General features: G+C 38.4%; 1 protein-coding gene across 1 annotated transcript; it reads right to left on the reverse strand.

Annotated features, from left to right (window-relative positions):
* Window positions 1–143: 143 nt before the first annotated feature.
* LOC108994643 lies at window positions 144–21186 on the reverse strand. Its single transcript, XM_018969930.2, has 11 exons — window positions 18352–21186; window positions 17943–18182; window positions 17153–17282; window positions 14938–15096; window positions 14601–14833; window positions 14439–14508; window positions 8039–8245; window positions 4383–4618; window positions 2135–2213; window positions 1906–2043; window positions 144–880 (listed from the first exon to the last, which is right to left on the reverse strand). The coding sequence occupies exons 1-11, from the start codon at window positions 20814–20816 to the stop codon at window positions 695–697; spliced, it is 4143 nt and encodes a 1380-aa protein (XP_018825475.1). The 5' UTR covers window positions 20817–21186; the 3' UTR covers window positions 144–694.
* Window positions 21187–21587: the final 401 nt, after the last annotated feature.

Raw genomic sequence — 21587 nt, forward strand, 5'->3', positions numbered from 1 at the left:
GTTATTATTCACTACCCCACACTTCATATTTTATGAAAAATACCTTAACACTATTATAAAAAAAAAAAAAAAAAACTATAAGTGTGAGGTGTGAAATTGAATATTGGCTGATACATAAAATTCCTCTAAACTAAAACACAAAATATTGTGAAGAAAATCCTTCCAATCAATTTTTTTGATCTTCCTTGTTGGATTAGCAGAAGGACATGATAAACGGTGACTATACAATCAAACATCTTTCAATACAATAAAAAAATCAACACTCGTGTGTACAACTGGTGCACCAAACCACTCTCCTACTCTTAAGAATGTTTTGAAAAGAATGCACAACAAACACCAAGAAATATAGCAAAGATTTTGGGACAAACAAGAAAATCCCTTTCTTTACACTCAATTAGTTTAATCTCTCAACAAGGATCAAACCACCAACGCCAACCAAGTTTCTGTACATGTTACAAATATATTTAAACAGCTCTTTACTGATATTGTAGAGAAGCAAGCTCTTTCCTTTTTTCTTCCTTTCCTTTCTTTTTGATGAAAACTGTGGAACTAAATCAAAAGAGTGGCCCAAGTAATGGCCCGTCTGCTGGAGACCTCTAATCTGAAGGTACATATAAAATGAATCTGAACATCTGCTAGTCCCTTCCCTGAGTTGTTGATCAAAACTGAAAAATCCCATTTGATGACACAGCTTTCATGAATGCCTGCCCCCTCTAGAGGCTGAATTACCATATGATCGCCAAACCTCCCTCCATTGCCGTCCACTGCCACTTCTTTCAAATGGATAATACTGGGCATCTGTATGAGTTCTAACTGTGCTGCTTTCATTGCGTTTCTTTTGGGCATTCCGCATCTCTTCTTCAGCATCATACCTTGAACGCTGCAAAAAATAGAAGTCCAGCAAATAAACCAAATTTCATCAGAGAGTTTTAAAAACCAATGATAAAGGACTGGGTTAGATTATCATACAAAATAGAGGATGAGCAGATAGTAACAGAAAAACAAAAACAAAAAGAAACCTAATCATACCACCCGGGATATTGATCCTGAGATCAGGTGATCAGTCAATTCCTTAAGCAATCAAAGATAAAAGAGCACTGAGGAAACTGATCCAAATCTGTTTAGCATAAAGTTGATTTGCCTCTCTCAGACAATCTTGTCAAACAAGTTAACCAAGCATGACTATGTTTGGAAGACAGTACGTTTGAGCTGGTTTCAATAGCATGTTGTTCAGGGTAATCAAGTTTCGATGCTTACCTACATTCTAAAATCTAGGCATATTGATGTTAATTGCTGTCTAAATTTAATTTGACTAGAGCAAGCATACACATTATGCAAGCAATGTTTATGTGCGCCTAATAAAAATGTTTAACAAGAAAGCACATCAAATAGAGAGGAACAAGAAAAAAAATTTAGCAACGCTTCAATATTTTTTTTTGATAGGTAATAAGTTAATTCATTGATAGAAAGACAGGCATAGCGAAAGTACACTAGGAGTATACAGAGACATCAACGCTTTAATAAATGGTTTTGGAGAAGTGAAGCTGGCCTTCCTTTGACATTAAATATAAATGAGCAATGTAGATATATCTTTCTGATTCCCCAAAATAGCAGATATAGAATTTCATTTCTCATTCATCCATGTAAATTTTTTTTTTTAATGCCAAGAAACGCATCTCAGATTGTATACCAGCAAGCCAACAAATGCAAGATTCCCGCCAAGTAGAAAAGTCACATTTAGGATTGACTTAACTACTACTTTCTATGTTGAAGTAACATTTTGTCGAGATATTTTGGATTGGAAAAAAACAAGAGAAACAAGAAGTTGGTAAGAAGTTTCAAACTCTTCAAAACTTAGCCAAGGAAAAATAAAAAGACTGCATCATGATGATATGCATGTTATACCTTGATAGGGTCTGAAAGTACTGCATATGCCTCTCCAATCATTTTAAAGAGTTTGTCTGCATCCCTGTGAACTTCTTCTGCTATCTCTTTCCACAGCTTGTCATCCCCATTGTCACTTCTTGCTAGGGATTGACCAGCCTACATGAAAAATGATTTGTTTTACAGGTTAAATAACAGTAAGAACGTAAAAATCAGCACCTTCTTTTGTTAAACGAGTGCACTCTGAAACCTTATCAGGATGATGTCTAAGTGCAGCTTTCCTATATGCCTTCTTAATTTCAGATGCTGAAACAGAGGGCTCGATTCCCCTGGAGTCAAAAACTTGAATTAGAACCTGATCTCAAAGCTTGAGATTAATGACCCTACTCAGAAGTGATTGTGTTGTGTCAACAGCAAGAAATCTTTCCGTGGAAAACAAAATACTTCTAAAGGAAAAACATAAAACATGCATAAAGATTTTTGAAGACATCCATCTTGCCACACTTAGAATCAAAAACCCATATGCATATATGCATGTGGATATTAAGTTAAATGAATTGCTCTGTATCCACCAACTCTCTAGATTTAGGGACTTAACAGGGACAAATAATCCATACCCATCCACATATAATCCTCAGTACATCATTGTTTATAAATGGCACAATGAATAATCAGCGTAAGAATGCATGACAGTCAAGAACATATAGTGGATTTAGATGAACTAAAGATAGAACATAAGCATTACTAGGAGTCTAGGAACATATCAGGGAATGCTCATTCCTACTAGGAAGTACTCCACATCCCATCTAATAGGACAATCTGTTTGCAAAGCACCAATCAAAACACCCATTGGTGCTTTGACCTTATTGTAAAAGATAGGCATTTCAAGGGGAGGATGTGCTGCGTGGTTTGGATTCGGAGATCACTTCAGAACATTTCAACTCTTCCCAGCAAACTCTCTTCCCAGCAAACTCTCCCCAAACTTTTTATTTGTTTTCAAAGAGGACAAAATAGCTTATGTTGATTTTTACTTTTCTATGCAACCAGTGTAATGAATGCAAATGAAGACCCACGCCTTCACCCAGCCCTCCTTCACACGGGTGTAAAATAAAATATTATTTTATATATAATAGTCAAAATTATTATTTAACGATTTTGGAAACAATTTAAAAATCATTTTTAAAACAATTTTTTGTAATCAATTTGTATTTAATATTTTACAAACAAATTCCGTTAGAAAAAAAATATTGTAATCCAGAAAATATTATTATAAAATATATTATAAAAAATAAAAAATTGGGTAGATAATTTATAAATTATTATTACTTAAGGAGTAAATATATTTATAAATAAAACAAATTTATTAAAAATACTATGCAATAATTTGTGGGACCCACATCTATCTCATCTCTAAAAAGTTAAAATCATCTCAACTCACTTCCAATCCAAAAACCATCTTACCTCAACTCATCTCAACAATTTCACTACTATTCACAATCCATCTCAACTCATCTTCGAATCCAAACGACTCCTTAAACTTCTTGTAAGAGACAGGTATTTTGAGGTGAGGATAAGACAAAGCTAGAAACCTAAACTTATAACTGTAAAAATGGGACACAATTGAGACAAACAAAAGTGACAAGAGACCCTCACCGTGGGACAAAGAGAATAAATTAAGCCAATACACATACTTGAAAAGACCTCAAACACGATTTCCACATGCATCTCAAAGAAAGGAAAAGTGACAACCCACAGATCATCAGATATATACTAGATCCATTTATTGTGCGCCAAAACCTAGGAGGACATGATTATTACGTACATTTGCAACAGTAGACATATCTATGTAGCTATGTTGACTATCTATTTGCAGACATAAGAACCATAAAGAGTAAACAAGTAATGAAAACTGAAGCTATGCACGAGTTTCTTGACAAAGTTACATTGCACACTTAGGCCTCGTTTGGTTATGCAATTCAGATGAGATGAGATATTTTGTTAAAAGTTAAATAAAATATTATTAGAATATAATTTTTTAATATAATTTTTATTTTGGGATTTGAAAAAGTTTGAATTATTTATTATATTTTGTGTAGGAGTTTGGGAAAGTTGTAATAATGAGATGAGATGAGATAGTTTTGTGTATCCAAACTGAGCCTTAGCTTAATCATGTGTTTGATATGCCAAATATATGTTATGGGAAGTGTGTGACATATCATAGATAAAAGAAACAAAGATAAAAGCAATTAGCGTAATAAATAAGAATACACAAGCCATTCGAGCATCCAAATGGCCTATTATTTATATCATGGATTTCATTGAGTGCCAAATTATTTTTATTTTTATTTTCTAAATAAGGTAATTCGCCATCAAGGCTAACGTTGTAAAGACTACCACACTGCATTAGACCATGAGAGGATAATTATGATCACCAGATCCACAAAGAAGTGCAGCTGAAAAAACAACAGTTGGAATCACACCTAGAAAGAGAAACTTACAGAATATGGTACATATCCAAGGGGATTTCTTTTCTGGCTTCTTCTTCTACTTCAGAAAGCCGCAGGCGAGCTTGTCTCAAATCGTTTGCACCACTAATAGATCGATCAGAAGCTCTAGATTGATTGGTCTTCTCCTCTACTTGCTTATTTAGAAGGGATACAAGTCTCTGAAGATCCTTAGCTGCTTGTCCATAATCTCTGATCATCTCATATAGAGTTGCCCGTCTTGAGAGTGCCTGTCAAAGTATTAACACAAAAAAGCACAAACACAACCAATGAGGTAGTTGAATCACATCATCTCTATCGAAGATTTTGATATGAAATTAAACAGATAAAGTGCTAATGATCAAACAAATATATGAATATAAAATAAGCAATTTAAAAGAGTATAAACACTCACCACCCAGACACACAGGCACGAACACAAGAATAACAGGCTACAAAGGCCAATCCAAGAAAATAATATTCATAAAAACAATAGAAAAAACCCTCAACTTCACAAGTCTTCCTAAAGTGCATGGGACTCAGTCAACAGCCCAAGTTATAACATCACTGCAATACTTCCTTAGAAGGCTCAACTACACAAGCTACAGTTGAGAAGCAAAATGATAAAATTGAACAGAAATTATTTTCACAAAAAGGTGATAGATCCCATCACTTGTTTCACTGCTCCATCTCAAAAATGACAATAACAAAGAAACTGGGAAGACAAAGGGGCCGGGAATGGCCCAGGATCCCATTACCCATCCCGGGACCCACTGACTTTAACTATACTGATTCCAACTATGAGAATAAGCATCCCAATCCCCACTCCACAAGGAAATGAATTCCTCTCCATTCAGAAATCATAAGAGGGGTTATTTTTGTATAATTGAAAGAATACACAGATAGCATTGGAGGGTGCTGCCTTAGAGGTCAAGGTCACCCCCATGAGAATTGGTGGATAGGAGTCTGAGTTGGAGTTTATGTGGACAATGATACCAAGGGAATGGAACTTATGCTTGGTATCCTTGAGCATGATTTCTATCACTATAGCCTTGGTGGGGTTGGCCGGGGGGGGGGGGCGCTTGGAGATATGACTGAACCTATCAAGTGTGTGCCCATGATCCCCCATGTTCAACCAACCCTGCATCGTAGGCCCATCTAGGCACCTTATCAAGATATATAGGAGATGCAGGGCAAGGGTCGGACATGGTGGAGAGAGACCTACACCATGGAAGATGAATCCCCCTTCCCATTAGGGATAGACTGTTCTTCTCTAAAATGTCTTAAAAATTAAAACAATTCAAAAAAGCAACAAGTTAAAGCAGGTTCTTACAAGCATCAATAAAAGAAGGGACTTCTCAACTTTTAAGGCAACAGAGAAGATGTCGACCAAAATCATTTCATACAGCAAGAAAGTCAATGTGGACAAGAAACAGAATTTTAATCAAAATGCTCAAAAAATGGACTCTTGAACTTTTTTCCATGCATCTCAAACTTTAAATCAGGCCCATTCAGCTCTAGAAGGCCCTTGTATTGGCAAGCTATGTTCAAAAAATATTTTTTCTACAAGTTCAATGAAGACTACTCTAAGGCATGCGAATAATAAAATTCATATAACATGTGACGATAGAATGCAGACTAGTTAAGAAGACTATATTTTAAAATAAAAACCTCAAGTTGATTCCACCCAACCTCTTTTTCCTCCAAAAGAAAAAAAAGGCTTTTCTCCCTATAACTGTGTACAAGAATGCTCGACTTTATGAGTTGATACCAGAACCTCAGTTCAAATGTTCAAGGAAAGAAGAAGAAAAGAAAAAAGTAGTATGCTTCAAAATGTCTTTTTTCCAACATTGCTGATCATTGATGCTCATAAACATGAAATAAGCACAAGCACCTTGATCCACGTGACGCCATTCACAAATTGTAAAGAAATTATTTTTTGGTACTAATTGTAATTTTGATCCAGAATCAACAATTGCCTGAAATAACTGTTTAGATTGAAGGCTTGATAAATGGGATTGGATAAATTAAAGGGTACTAATGGGGGCACAATCCATTTACGTGGAAAATAAAAAATGCAGACTGAAGTGAAATAATTTAAAATTTTTGAAATTAGAGCTGACATTAAGAACATCAGTAAAAATATAAAAAATAGGGCACAGGGATCCAAAAGACAATTTAATGAGGCATCTTATTCTGACCAGACATAAGAAAGAAACTTCAGGTTTCTTTTAGGCCTGGTTTGGTTTCACAAACCTTTGAAACCATCTCATCCCATCTCATCTCGACATCCAAACACCATTCAAACACAAACATTTTTCAATTTCAAATTTTCAACTTTTTCATCTAATCATACCTAATCATACAACTTTCCCAAACTTTCAAACAAAATACAAAAACAATTCAACCTTTTTAAATCCCAAAATAAAAATAATATTAAAAAATTATATTCTAACCCTCTTTTAACTTATAATTTTTTTATTCAACTTTTTCTCTCTCCTTTTCCAAAACCCCATAAAAATCTTAACTCAAACCATTTCACTACTATTCATAAATTATCTCACTACTATTCACAAATTTCTCATCTCATCTCATCTCATCTCATGTCATTTGTGTAACCAAACGAGGCCTTAGTGTTCATATGTGCTTGAAAATATATCATTGGCCCAATTCCTCACAACTTAAGCTTGTGGGATTAAAGGAATCTAACATGGTATCAAACTAATTTGTCTAGAATCTTCTATATGGATCCTCAATATCTCCATTTATTTCAGTTTCTGTCATGGTTTAGTTTAGTGTTCACACTTCTGGAAGCATGATCAATGTGAAGTTTTTCAGGCTTTTATGTGATGGGTTGCAAGTGCTAGTATGCGCATGATATGCTTAAGCTTTTGGCACTAGAAATTTCTAAGTTACGACCAGAGGAAACCAACCGAATGCATCTCTTCTCACTCAAACCCATCTTGATGGCTGCAATTTTTTTTTTTTTTTAATGATGAGCGAACCACCCCACGGAAGAGCTTTCAAGACTCACCCATGGAACCTAAACCCCCGTGGAGACTAGCACAGCAACCCACCGCCATGATCTCCCACTTAAATCGCAGTTTGATCCTAGGGGAATCGAAACTGTGACATGGGGATCATGCATAAAAGTTCGCCCTTACCACTTGGGCTACCCACGGGTGGGTTGATGGCTGCAAAAAATCCAACTTGATGTGCTTTCCATCTCAGTAAGATGACTTCATCTGCCATCTGTGTGTGCTCAAATTGATTTTCAACTTTTTAATGACGTTTTATTAACTTTAAAAAATGTGTGTTCAAATTGGATGTAGGGAATTAAATAAAAGAGAGTGTTGCGTACATTTTTAGCCCTGCCTATTGCAAACCAATTGAAATTAAATATTCCATTGCCTAAAATGACAGTGGACCTTCATTTGCTTACCTCAAAGCTTTAGCAATCCAATAAAACACTGCTATATATATTTTATATTGGTAATAACGTTGATGATTCCAAGAGAGCAGACTTGTCTATTAAAACCATGAGGAATATTAGTATACTGAGTTTAACCTCCACCAGATTTCAAAACACTCTGAAAACTTCTTCCTTGCTGCTTTTTATTAAAGGGCTCAAAAGATTGCATTTGTCTAAATGTATTTGTTCAGAGGAGAACCTTAAGATAGTTTCCATCGAGAGCAATCGCCAGGCTGCAATCCGCAATAGCATCCGTTATCTGGCCCAATGCTTTGTGTGCAGCAGCACGATTGCAAAAACAAACAGCTGCAAAAGGGCGTGACTCCACATTGAATGACAAAGCAGCAGTATAATGTTCAACTGCTTCTGCATGCAATCCCGCCTGAAAGGCTTCATTCCCTGCAGCCTGTGTTGAGATCAACAGATGAGTCAACACAGATAAAACTTTTTGGGTTATTTTTCTTTTTCTTTTAGTTTTATTTTATTTAAGCTTTATTTTTTTTTTTTGATAAGTAAAGATATAAACTTTATTGATGTGAATGAAATAGGCATATACCTAGTACACAGGAAGTATACAGTTGAACACCTAGATACATTCTAAGAGCGTTAAACTAAAGATAGGAATTCATGTATATCATCCCCATTTAATACAATAGCTGAAAACCAAAGCAATAAAGTGTGCAGAAAATAATTCTTCAGCTCCATCATTGTTCTTTCTTTGTCTTCGAAGCAGCGCATATTCCTTTCCGTCCAAATACACCACATAATACACAATGGAATCATTCTCCAAACTGCTGCCACTTGATGACTGCCCTGCAGTTTTCTCCAACAACCCATCAGCTCCACCACTCGCCTAGGCATTACCTAAGCCACACCGACCCGTCGGAAAATCTCATCCCACAACCCTCTTGCTACATCACAATGTAGTAAAAGATGATCTACCGATTCTCCATTCTTTCTACACATGTAACACCAATCCAGTACAACGCATCCTCTCTTCCTCAAGTTATCCGTGGTTAAGATCTTCCCAAGGGCGGTATTCCAAACAAAAAAAGCAACTCTAGAGGGCACTCGAGACCTCCAAATGTTCCTCCATGGGAATGAGGTGTGATCCTGTGAAGTCAAAATTTTATAATACACTTTTACTGAGAATTTCTTATGATCCTGGGACCTCCATTTCAAGCTATCTTGTTGCGCCCTAGTAGACCCTAAAGAGTGTAACAAGCTGAAAAAATCTGAAACCATAGATAATTCCCAATCATGAATATCTCTATTAAACAGAATATTCCACTGATGCGAACCATGAGCAAATAATCGCACATCCGCCACAGAAACGTCCTTGTTAACTGCAATACGATATAAAATTGGAAACACTCTTTCCAATGCATGATCTCCACACCACACATCTTGCCAAAAACTGATTCGATTACCCTCACCTGCGACAAAACGAATATGATTTACTAAAATAATCCACCCCTTCCTTATAAACTTCCATAGCCCCACTCCATGCCCCCCTCTCACTTCTTTAGAACACCAACCACCCCATTCAACCCCATATTTAGCATCTATTATTTCCCTCCACAAAGAACCCTCTTCCATATGATATCTCCAAAGCCATTTCCCCAACAACACTTTATTAAAAGTTCTCAAATTACACACACCCAACCCCTCATACTCAACTGGAGAACATACTGTCTTCCAATTAACCAAATGAACTTTCTTCTCCTCCCCTAAGCCTCCCCATAGAAATGTCTTGAAGAGTTTCTCAATTCTATTCACCACCCCTGCAGGCATAGGGAAAAGGGATAAAAAATAAGTGGGGAGGTTTGTGAGGGTACTCTTGATGAGAGTGAGACGACCTCCTTTCGATAGATACACCCTTTTCCATCCAGCCAACCTTTTCTCTATCTTTTCTACCACCCCATCCCATATAGCTCTACTCTTGAAAGTAGCACCTAACGGAAGACCCAAATATTTCATTGGGAACGAGGACACCCTGCAACCCAGAAGACTTGCTAGATTACGTATATTAGGGACCACACCCACTGGAACCAACTCAGACTTGTCAAGGTTCACCTTAAGCCCTGATACTGCTTCAAAACAAAGTAATAATGCACGCAAAGTTTGGACCTGACTCCTATTCGCTTCACAAAACAACAGGGTGTCGTCTGCAAAAAGAAGATGTGAAATGATACAAGAGCTACCAGAGCTATTTCCTACTTGAAAACCAGATAAAAAACCTCCACTAACAGTAGCCTGCAACATCTTACTCAACGCCTCCATAACTATGACAAAAAGAAAGGGAGATAATGGATCACCCTGTCGCAAACCCCTCGAGCTATGAAAAAAACCTGCAGGAGTGCCATTAACTAGCACTGAAAATCGGGCCGTTGAAATGCAAAAACGCATCCAAGAAATCCACCTATCGCCGAAACCACATCTCTTCAATAAATACAAAAGGAAATCCCAGTTCACATGGTCATAAGCCTTCTCCATGTCTAGCTTGCAAAGAATACCTGGACTTCCCTCCCTCAATCTAGCATCCAAACACTCATTTGCAATGAGCACCGAATCAAGTATATATCTCCCATGAATAAAAGCATTCTGAGGCTTGGAGATAATATTTTCCAGCACTAGACTAAGCCGATTAGCAAGGACCTTTGAAATAATCTTATAAACACTGCTAATCAAACTTATTGGGCGAAAATCCTCAATATTCGACGCCCCATGTTTCTTTGGAATGAGTGCAATAAAAGTCGCATTAAGTGATTTTTCAAGCTTTTGATAAGCATGAAATTCACTGAACACCCGCAAAACATCACCTTTCACCACATCCCAACAAGTTTGGAAGAAACCCATTGAGAAACCATCCGGACCCGGCGCTTTGTCCTTAGCCATACCAGATATGACCTTGAAAATCTCATCTTCCACAAAAGGTCTCTCCAATACACTCACAAGCTGCGGATCAATTACCTCAAACGGTAAGTCATCAAGCTTCGGCCTCCAAGTTACTGTTTCGGTAAGTAGAGACTCATAATAATGTGCAATGTGACTTTCTAGATCAGCCGAAGAAGATAGAACCTGTGTACCTGAATGTAACAACTCAATCGCATTATTACGTCGATGAGAATTAGCCATTTTGTGAAAAAACTTCGTACACCTATCACCCTCTTTCAACCAGAGAGCTCTGGATTTTTGACGCCATGAAGTCTCTTCTAAAAGCAATACCCTTTCCAAATCTGCCACAACCGTTACTTTTCTCAATAACTCCTCCTCCGAAGCCCTTCCCATTAATTCCTTACCCTCCAACTCCTGCAACTCCTCCATCAAAATAGACTTTTGATTGTCAATGTGACCAAAAACTTCCAAGTTCCATTTCTTCAGGTCTTGCTTTAGAGCTTTCATCTTACCTGCAAGAATAAAACTCGGAGTGCCACTAAACTGGTACGAAGTCCACCAATTTCTCACCATCTCAACAAACCCGTCCACCTTAAGCCACATATTCTCAAACTTGAAATACCGGCGACCCCCTTGAAAGCCACCACAATCTAAGAGGATGGGAAAATGGTCTGAGCTGACTCTAGCTAACCTTTTCTGGCTAACTTCTGGATAGTGGGCTTCCCATAACGGCGAGACAAGAAATCTATCCAATTTCGACCAAGCACGGCCATTAGACCAAGTATACTCACCACCCACCAAAGGGAGGTCCATAAGATCCATATCAAAAATGAACTCAGAGAATTCCGCCATGGCCAAAGTGTGTCGATGAAGCCCCGATCGTTCACTAGGAAAACGAGTAATATTAAAATCACCCCCCATACACCACGGCACATCCCATAAAGAGTGTATTCCCGCCAACTCCTCCCACAACCGTCGTCTATCTCTATCTATGTTAGGACCATAAGACCCTGCAAAAGCCCAAGTCCACCCATCGCTCACATTTTTGAATAGCACCGAAACCGAAAACTCTCCAACACACTCCTCAATCGCCTCAAACACTCTTTTATCCCACATTAATAATACTCCACCTGATGCTCCCTGAGAGGCCAAATAGGACCAGCCCATATAGGAACATCCCCAAATACTACGCACAAAACTTCTATCAATAAAACCCAACTTCGTTTCTTGCAAGCATATCAAATCTCCCTTCCATAATCTCAATAGCGCTTTGATCCGAATGCGTTTGTCCCTATCATTGAGACCCCTTACATTCCAAGAAATGATCTTAGGCTTCATTAAAGCTTAACTTACCCCTCCCTTTTGATCTAACCCTTCCGCTACTCCCCTCCTTGACATCATAATTGATGGAGCATGTTAAGCGTTTAAGTTCCCTATCTTGTTTTGAGGCTGATTTCGAGCGGCTAGCTTCAATAGCCACAAGAAGGGCCATAAATTGTTCCTCATAACCTCCAAAAGAGACCCCCAAAATTTTCTGTAGCTCCTCTACCTTTTTGAATATCCAATTCGTCGAACAACTCCCATAATCACTGGGGGGGAGTGTACATAAAGGAGTAAGAGCCCCCTCTTCCCCAACACTGTTATTTGAAATCACCGAAACAGTTTCACCACTTAAAACCATATTATTAAGAGAAGGATCATCCCCAGAAAATAACTCATCAGAACTACTCAACACCAAAAGTGGAAGACCACTTTGAACCACCTCACTGTCCCGCGAAAACACCTCACCGCAAAGAGACATCTCTCTCTCCCTCAAGCCAGACTGCTCGAGCACCTCTTCTGGAATTCTATCCCTCAAGCCAGACTGCTCGTGCACCACTTCTGGGAATTCGTCCACCACACACAGTTCCGATAGACTATTCTCCACAGACGCAGGAGTTAACGCCAGAAACTCCCCCTCCTCGACCTCTTCCCGTCGAAACTCCTTGACTGTCTCACCTGAGTGGTCGACCGAGGGTGTCGGCAACTTCTGTGCCGGCAGGGATGCCGATAAAGCAACTATCGGCGCCACAGGAGCAACAAGACCCTGGTCCAAAGTCTCGGATCCGAGCCGGATCTCCTTTTCCGTCTCACCAGAGGGTTCGACCGAGGTTGTCGGCAGCTTCTGTGCCGGCAGGGTTGCCGGTAATGAGCTTATCGGCGCCGCCCGCTGTCCCTGGTCCGATATCTCGGGTCCGAGAACCTTCCCCGACCCAACGGTCTCCACTGCCCTCCAGGCCTTCACAGGGCCTAAAGCCTGACCCTTGCCCAAGCCCGTCGCGCTGCCCAGACCCATACCAAGCCCACCATTTCGGCCCACCACCTCTTTACCTTTAACGCACCGTTTTAGAAAGTTTATCTCATCTAACACAATGCCGATCTTCTCCTCCAATCCAGCTAACGTCTTCAACATGCTTTCCTCATTTAGCCCCGCCAATCTGCTTTCTGCTACACCATGCCGCTGCACGTCCTTGGTTGCACCTGACACCACGTCAAACGCAGCATGATACGGTACCTTCTTCAGCACCTCACTGTACGACCTTGCACCTCCTGCCCACGATGAAGGAGCACCTCCCTCACCTTTGTTCTTCTTCACAGCAACCAACTGGATATCAGCCATCTCCATTAAAATATCAGCAAGCTTCTTCCATCCCTCCCCCTTTCTTCCTTCCGGAATCACAATCAATCCTCTCCTCTTATCACGACCAAATTCCGAGATGGATATAAAACTTCCATTAAAGTTACGTCCCTTCCTCACTATTATCACAGTGTCCCCTTTTCTACGAGTTCGCAGAAACTCCTGAGTACCCAATGTTATTGCACACTCCTTCACCATAGAACCCAGCCAACCCAAAGTTTCCCAATCCACTGAAATATATTTCACACCACGATGACTACTTTCTATTATCCTCCACCACCTTGCATTCTCCTTTCTAAACTCAAACAACTTCTGATCAATGAATACCTCATTACACAACCCCATCTAAACCAACCCACAGACCTAATGATTCAGAGAATACACTAATCCCCTCAAAAGGGAAAAGCCATTGATGAATCACTACCAACAGAAGGCACTACCAACAGAAGGAAAAAAACTAAAACTGTACGGAGAGAAACTAAAACTGTACCAAGCTTAACTAATAGATTAAGCTTTATTTTTTGAACTACTAGAGAGGAAAAAGAGACCAAGTCAAGTGAACCAATAACACCTATACAATACACAACAGAGGTGATGCCCTGTATTTTATAAATTTGAACGTATGATCATCCTTCTGGAGTATTAGACATTTATTGAATTGATTATTAGCATTTAGCATTTCTCAAATCATCATCCGATGTATATCTGTTGATTTTGTATGATGGACAAAGGTGAAGAATATCCTTATAATAGCACTTATTGGTCTTGATTGATGGAGGATGCTGAGTAAGTAGATTCAAATAAAGACCAATCACATAATTGTATTAATTGTGTCTACAAAATACATTCAAATCAAAATGAAAAATGTGAGCATGCATCAAATTGGAAATACCCAGGTTGTCTTCCTTATTATTATTTTTTTTATAAGAGTTGTCTTCCTTATTTAACACTGATGTCTCACACGTTATATGGTGTCCATTTGTAGCAAACAATTTCAAAGCCCAAGAAGAGAAAAAAGCAATACCTTATGATGCAAGAGCTTACGTACGGTACCAACTAGGGGTATTAATGATTCCAGAGACTTGCTTCCACTCCTGACAGTTCAAATTAGCATCAGGAACTTTGTGTTGCAGTAACAAACCGTGTAAATGTAGGGGATCTTTCATATGAGAGGAATATGAGTTACCTATTCATGATTTCATCTTGCTCAAGTAAAGCAAGACCCTCCTCAAGCCTTCCTAAATGAAAGCAGGCTTGAAAAGTCAGGCGGCATCGCCAAACTCTGAAGTAAAAGTTCTTCAAATTTTCAGAACCATTCAGAGTTGTTTCCTGGTCATTAGTAGCCACTGGAGGAGAGTTCTTTTCAGCAGAACCAAGGGTCTGATCACACAGCTGAATCACCTCATCATACCTCCGGAGCTGCCAATTAATAGAGAAGTTAACAGAAAACTGGAAACAGACTCTTAATGAGTTTCCATAGTCTAAAAATAAAATTTCTCAATATCAGAAACAGAGCTACAAACCATAAAAAGAGCCTCTGTTTTCATTTCAAGTAACTTTTCCGAGTACGGGCTTATCATCAAAGCCTCAGCAATTACTTCCAGAGCAGTCTCTGCATCATTGGCTGTGCTCCTAGTCCTTGTCAAAATCTCAGCAGAGCAATTCATGCAATCTATCACTTTCTGCTAGCCATAAAACCACAAATTAGTTTGGATAACATACAGAAAGAAATATACACTGAGATTGTAGGAAAAAAAATAATAAATGGACTCACTGTAAAGGGAAAATATAAAAGAAAATGAAGGAGTAATATCAAGCATTTTCAGAAGTGAAAGCCACATAGCAAATAAATCAGAAACTTTTGACAACATTTTGCCGCAGCTATGTAACTAAAAATGTTTTAGAGAAAATGAAGGAATATTTTAGGCATGGCCTCACAACCAGATTGGTGTAGTTTAACAACTAACGCATCAAAGTACTTAAAACTATAAAATTTTGAACAGATCAAGAGCAACAATTGTATGTAATGGTACAGCAAAATATTTTTGATAAGATGGTACAGCAAAATATTACAATTTACTCCCACCGTCCCACAAGAGTGATGTGCTTTCTTTTTTGGGTTTGTCTCAAAACAGACAAAAATCCCCAAAATGAAATATCAATTCAGCTAACTTTTGATTTGTTTAAAAAATAAATTTGAACACCATGTTTATAATTTGACCCGCCTTTCTAGGCTCACATAGAGACCTTTAAGAAAATCTTTAGGGGATGTTTGGATGTTAGGATTTTTCATGAATAGCGTTAAAATGTATATGAATGGTCATCAAAACTTTTTGAAAGGAGGTTTCAATAAGTTTTATAGGAGTGGTGGAACCTATTGAGAATATGTTTGGCTGTAAAAAAATTTTAGATGAGTTATTACGAAGGGTGTAATAAAGAATTTAAATATATTGTTTTTTCCCTTAAAAACCTAAAAGCCACCCCATAGTGGCTGCAACCACATGTTGGTTGCCACCATGTTGTGGCCACAAAGTAAGCATTTGTTTTTAGATGGGGCCCAGATCGTCCTCTTGGTGGCTAGAAAAATTTTGCCACCACAGCAGCTACAAGCTTTGGCCACAATAGTGGCTAGAAAACTTTTGCCATCACGGCGGCTAGATCGGACCACTCTTAGTGGCCAGAGGAGCCAGGCTGCCTGGTGGTGGCCCGAACATGGCCACCACAGATCTGGCCCACCCCTGGTGGCCAGGCTGCTCACCCTGTGGTGGCAACCATGATGGGGCTGTTGCTGCTTGCTTTTTAAGAAAAAATAAATTAGAAGAATACTCTTTGCGAGATGGTGTTTTGAGTTTTGGTGTTTGAGGAGTTTTTATACCGTAGATTTAATATGTTTGGGAATGAAAACATCTTTGAAACATCCCCTAGTCTCACTAAAACAAGCACCAATAAAAACTTTCATATATAGCAATAAAGAAGTATATTTAAGTGATACATCAAGAACAATTTAATGAATTCACACTCTCAAATAATTCAGCTGCAAGAAACAATCTGCTACAGTCTAAAAACAGTGTCTGGCCTTCCATTTCACCAATATAAAAAGGAAAGAAAGACAAAGTTCCCACAAAATATTCAGTTCTGCTCCCTAAGCTTCTGATTTTGTGTATTCACTTCATTACTATACAGGAAACACCCATGACTACAAAGAGAGTTGCCAAAATGCTTACTTCTGATGGTAGCAACTATGATGAGTGAGAAATAATGTTCCAAATTGCCTTCACAAATACAATAACAAGGTTTTTAAAATAAAAAATCAACCCTTTTACTTGTTGGGAAAACTGAATACGATTTAACAATGCTGGAGAAATGAGGAAGTTGGATCAGCCAGTCAAACACTCCAAGGAAGAAATGCTAGCTCATTGATAAGATATTCATGAAAATAAGGGTATAATCGTCAATTCTTCCATACACACTCACACACACATACATACATGATACACACTTACATAGACATATATTTATTCTATTAATTATCGGTTTATTTATACAACAGCTAATCCAGAAACAGTCCACCGAAACACACCGGTTGCGAAATATTCCGTTCCAGTGCTTAAATCGGAATGATCACCGGAACGGGATTTAAAACATTGATAAAAACTCTTCATATTAATAGAGAATGAAAAAAATGTTAATAAATACAATGACTACATCTTTTACATTACAAAATGTAAGTTACAGTACCTGTGCCTTTTGTAAGCCATCGGATGCTTCTACTGCAATTTTCCGGTCGACACAGATGTCACTTCCTGATTGAAGGCACCTCTTAAAATATTTTGATGCATCTTCAACTTCTCCAAGGGAAAGGTAACAACTTTAAAAATTGAAAAAAAAACATAGATTAGGGGATATAATCTTATATCACTATTTTAAGAAGTTCAGGCTATGGGTACCCAGATATCTATTTATATAGGCCTAAAAAAACTAGTTAAATAAAAATGTAAATAGAAATCAAAAGGGGCGGTAACTTCCACACCATAAACATCTTTCGTCTACCAATATAGAATCTAGCATGAAATTTATTTTAATGGTATATGCCAGAATACAATAGAATATAATAATAAGGAAAAAGCACACTTTGCACCGCAAACCACCAAGATTTTGCATTGTGCACACCAAACTTCCAAAATTGACAAAGTGGACCCTCCAACTAACAAAACCTTGCACTTTGGTGAATGAAAAATTGGTGAATTGACACAATCTTGATGATCAGATTTTAATGGAGGAAAAAATATTAGTTTTTGGTAGTTTTAGTATGCAATGTGCCAGTTACGGTAGTTGGAGATACAACGTGCAAAATCCCTGATAGTTTTGAGGATGCACAATATTCTTTTCTCTAACGTCATTTACCAAGAAAGCTGTCAATTAAATGGTTACATATTCTTCAAGAGCAAACAGACTCAGTCACAGATAAACAAGCATATGCAGACAATGAAATGTTAATATGCATTCAAAATAAAATTAGAACCCTTACTTTGCAGCTCTAAGTTGCACCTTAAGGAAGTTGGGATCAATTGTGGCAGCCATCATACAATCTCCTAATGCATCTCTAATTCTTCCAAGAGCCATACGTGTTGCTGCCCGGTTGCTATAGCACAGCATTAAAACCCTGAGACAACCTCTTGACGACTCACTCATAGAAACAGAGTTAACCCCTTTTGTGTAACAATCCTCCGCTTTAGAAAGATCCCCATTCATATAGGCCTGGTTTCCCCTGATTCAAGAAACAAATTGGATCTCAATGCCAGAGGGTATAATGAAAACAAATGGCATGCACATGGCCAACTTACTAAATGCTCCAATGACATAAAAGATTAGTAAAAGAGAGAATTTTATGAATTTTAAGGACAGATGAAAAGGAAATGATTTGAATCGAAGCTAACCTTTGTCGCCACTTCTCACATACTTCCTGAGCTGCAATGTTCGGTGCAGGCTCTAGCTTGATCTCCTGTCTTTTTTCCATCGCGGAATCAGTTTTAACATTTGATTGTGATATAGATAGATCTCCTTTCTGGGTCCGCCCAGGAGACAAAGGCAATGAAGTTCCGGAGAATGGAAAAAGATTCACAGAGGATGATCCATGTGAAACTTTTGCCTTGGGAGAGGAATCATACACATCATGAGCAACTTTCAACAAACTTTTCTTTTTCTGGTAGCGTTTTGAAGAAGATAATTGACCTTGAGTGGCAGAAGAGGCGGCGAATGTAAAGTTAAACCCACTTATATCTTCCAAACTTGAAGTAATGCCAATTCGCATCCGGTCATCATTATCACAACTCTCAATATTCGAGCTCGGAATGGCTTCAGTTTCTCGTGATGTGATGGTGACGTCACTATTATAGTCCACATCCTCAGCAGCAGATTTGAAGCTTTCAGTTTCAGCCCCAGAAACAGACCCTTCCTGAGGGCCTTTAGCACCACCAATTTTATCAAAATAGTATTCAGAACTAACGAATTTTGCTTCTTGGCATATTGAATTGTCTTCATTAATATTCAAGCATTGAGTTGCTTTAATCAAACCCTCATCTATAGCATCACTCAAAGTTGTTGGTGCTGAATTAGTTGCTTCATAGTTGCTATCCAGCCTAAATGACTCGTCAGATGTCACAGAATTTTCTCTTGAGCATCGCTTATCAGCTGGTGTTTCCTGATACGGGGAAATATCCATAGGTGAATAAGATTCAGAAACCTCTGCGTTCTCATGGGAAACACTTTCCCCAAAAACGGCATATTGACCAGGCCACAGCTTGACTGGGGTAGAATGTTTCAGTTTTCCACTCTTTTTATTTAGTCTCGTGTCTCTGATTGGTTCCTTCCTTGCACTGAATTCCATTTTCTGATTTAAGCCTGAAAATATGTTAGCTTTTGGTTTCGGTGTTTTAAATTCTACAAAGTCTGTCTCTGTTGCATCTTGTCTGCTAGTAAAGCTAAACTCAGCCTTAGGTACTTCAAAAGCATTCCCAATTGGAGGAAGACCCATGTCACTAGATGAGAATGAAGCAGAAGATGCGAATTTTCCATGCAGTTTGGTATCATCTTTTGGTTGGCCCAAAGGAACTTGACTACCACTTACGTTCTTACCCTGCATCCCCACCTGAAAATTGGATTCCATCGGTGCTGATTTATCAAGGTCATGTAAAAACATATCACTAAAATCTGCCGTTTGAGTCTCCTTCACATATACTCGAGAGGAAGATAGCCCCGAATCTGATCGATTAGTGTATCCTGCCCCACTTCCTAATTTTAACTTCTCCATCTTCCTCAACAGCAGATTTTCTCTTCTTCCTCCATACGCATCACTAGTACTTTCACTGCCTCCAAAGATTGCATTGTTTTCGTCATTTGTCTCAATATTAACATCATTCTTCTCAAAACGGTTGGTATTTATAGAATCCTTCATGTTTAAATTCTTCATCTGATCAGGAAGTGTATCTGCTGAACTTCCAGCACCATCAAACTTACCAGCTTCTTTAATGCCCAATTTATTTTTGAATTCGTTTGGGAGTTCTGCATCCACGCTTCTATCAAAGGAACTGCTCACATTGTCATCACTCCCAAACCCAAACTTGGTCTTGTCATTCGCACTTAGATTAAACCTTACATCTCTATTTTTCCTGATATTTTCGACATCTTCTCGACTTTCAATGTTCAACTTCCTCATTTCCTCTGGAAGCATCGATGCAATGCCTTCATCAATACCAGAACTCTTCTCGTCGCCACTACCGAATACGAAGCCACTACTCACGGACCGACCGGATAGGCTTGAACGTGTCCTACCAGGATAGCTATCTTTGACATTCACGAAATCCTCATTTCCCATTTTCAAGTTCCTCATAAAACCTACACTAGAATCCCACTTTCCCAGATTCAAATCCGCACCCGAATCGATCCCGTTCGCTCCAAACACAAATGCCTCGCTCCCACTGTTGCCAAAACCGAAGCCGCCAGAAATTGAAGCCCCGGTTTGGGATGCAGACGAGGCTGGAATCGAACGCTCGGAAACGGGCCGAAATGGATTGAAGCCGAGGTCTGCATGGTCGTCGGAGGCTCCCTTTGGTCTCAAATTTTGGGAATTCGAATGCCTCCTCACCTTCACAAACCTCGGTCTTGAAGAACCGGTCGCTGATCCCGTAAACGACGACGTATTGAAACCAGTATTCGAATTTGAATATTCCGAAAATCCGGAAGTTTGATTCCCGATATTGGATGGGTTCATTGGCACAGACTGAAATTTTGATGGAAGCCCAGAAAAGTTGAATGAGAGAGAACGAGAAAACTGACCGTTAAGGCTGGGGTTTTGGGTGGTTGTGTGCGCCGGAGCTGCAGGGTCTAGCAACGCCGGCAACATGTCAAAGTTGGAGTCATCAAATCAGACGTCTGATGATCCTGGTGTTGATGGGACTTTCTGATCCAATCTTGATTTTGAGATCGAATGCTAATCTTTGCATGTGTGTAATCGTAGGATTTCTCAGATTCTAAGAATTCAAGATAGATTAAAGGAAGAAATTTCTAAGGTGTGTATGTATTTGCGTCTGAGGGGTCTTTAGGCGTCTTTGTTTGGTTCGAAAGAGGGAAAAAAAAAAAAAAAGGAAAGAGAAAGAGAGCGTTTCTTTTGACAAATTCACGGGCTGAAAGATGTTTCTTTCTCTTCTCTGTTCCTGATGAGTCAGGTTTTTGATCCTCTCATGGCGTTTTCAAAAAGTTCTTTTCTGTTTTCGCTTTTGGTTTCTGGTCTTCCTTTTTTTCCTCTTTATTTTTAACTTACATTTTACCATATTATTATTATTTTCTATTTTCAAAAGAAAATCCCAATTAAAGTACCATTATTTATTAAATAACTTTTCTATTAAATACCTTTTAATAACATAAGAATTGTATTATCAAACTTATTTGCATTATCAAACATCATGTCCAAAGTGAAATTGAGACAAAAATTTCGATTAAAATTTGTAAAATCGACAACATTTTTAAAGATTGTACGATCTTGCATGAGATTGCCTGCTACTCGGTATAAAAGTGTTATTATTTTATTTTAATATGAGAAAATTGAATTTGTATAATTGAATTTGTAGTAATGAAAATTGTATATTGTCTATATTTAGAGATTGACCTTGTATGA

This window comes from Juglans regia, chromosome 14 (genome assembly GCF_001411555.2).
Source record: "Juglans regia cultivar Chandler chromosome 14, Walnut 2.0, whole genome shotgun sequence".
NCBI classification, from domain to species: Eukaryota; Viridiplantae; Streptophyta; class Magnoliopsida; order Fagales; family Juglandaceae; genus Juglans; species Juglans regia.

Bases quoted from the DNA above. Each gene is read 5' to 3' on its own strand.
- LOC108994643 (XM_018969930.2), bottom strand. From the start codon at position 20,816: ATGTTGCCGGCGTTGCTAGACCCTGCAGCTCCGGCGCACACAACCACC. The intron at 14,509-14,600 runs GTAACTCATATT...TTGAACTGTCAG, and splicing joins CAAGATGAAATCATGAATAG to GAGTGGAAGCAAGTCTCTGG. The intron at 2,214-4,382 runs GTAAGTTTCTCT...TTTTGACTCCAG, and splicing joins TTGGATATGTACCATATTCT to GGGAATCGAGCCCTCTGTTT.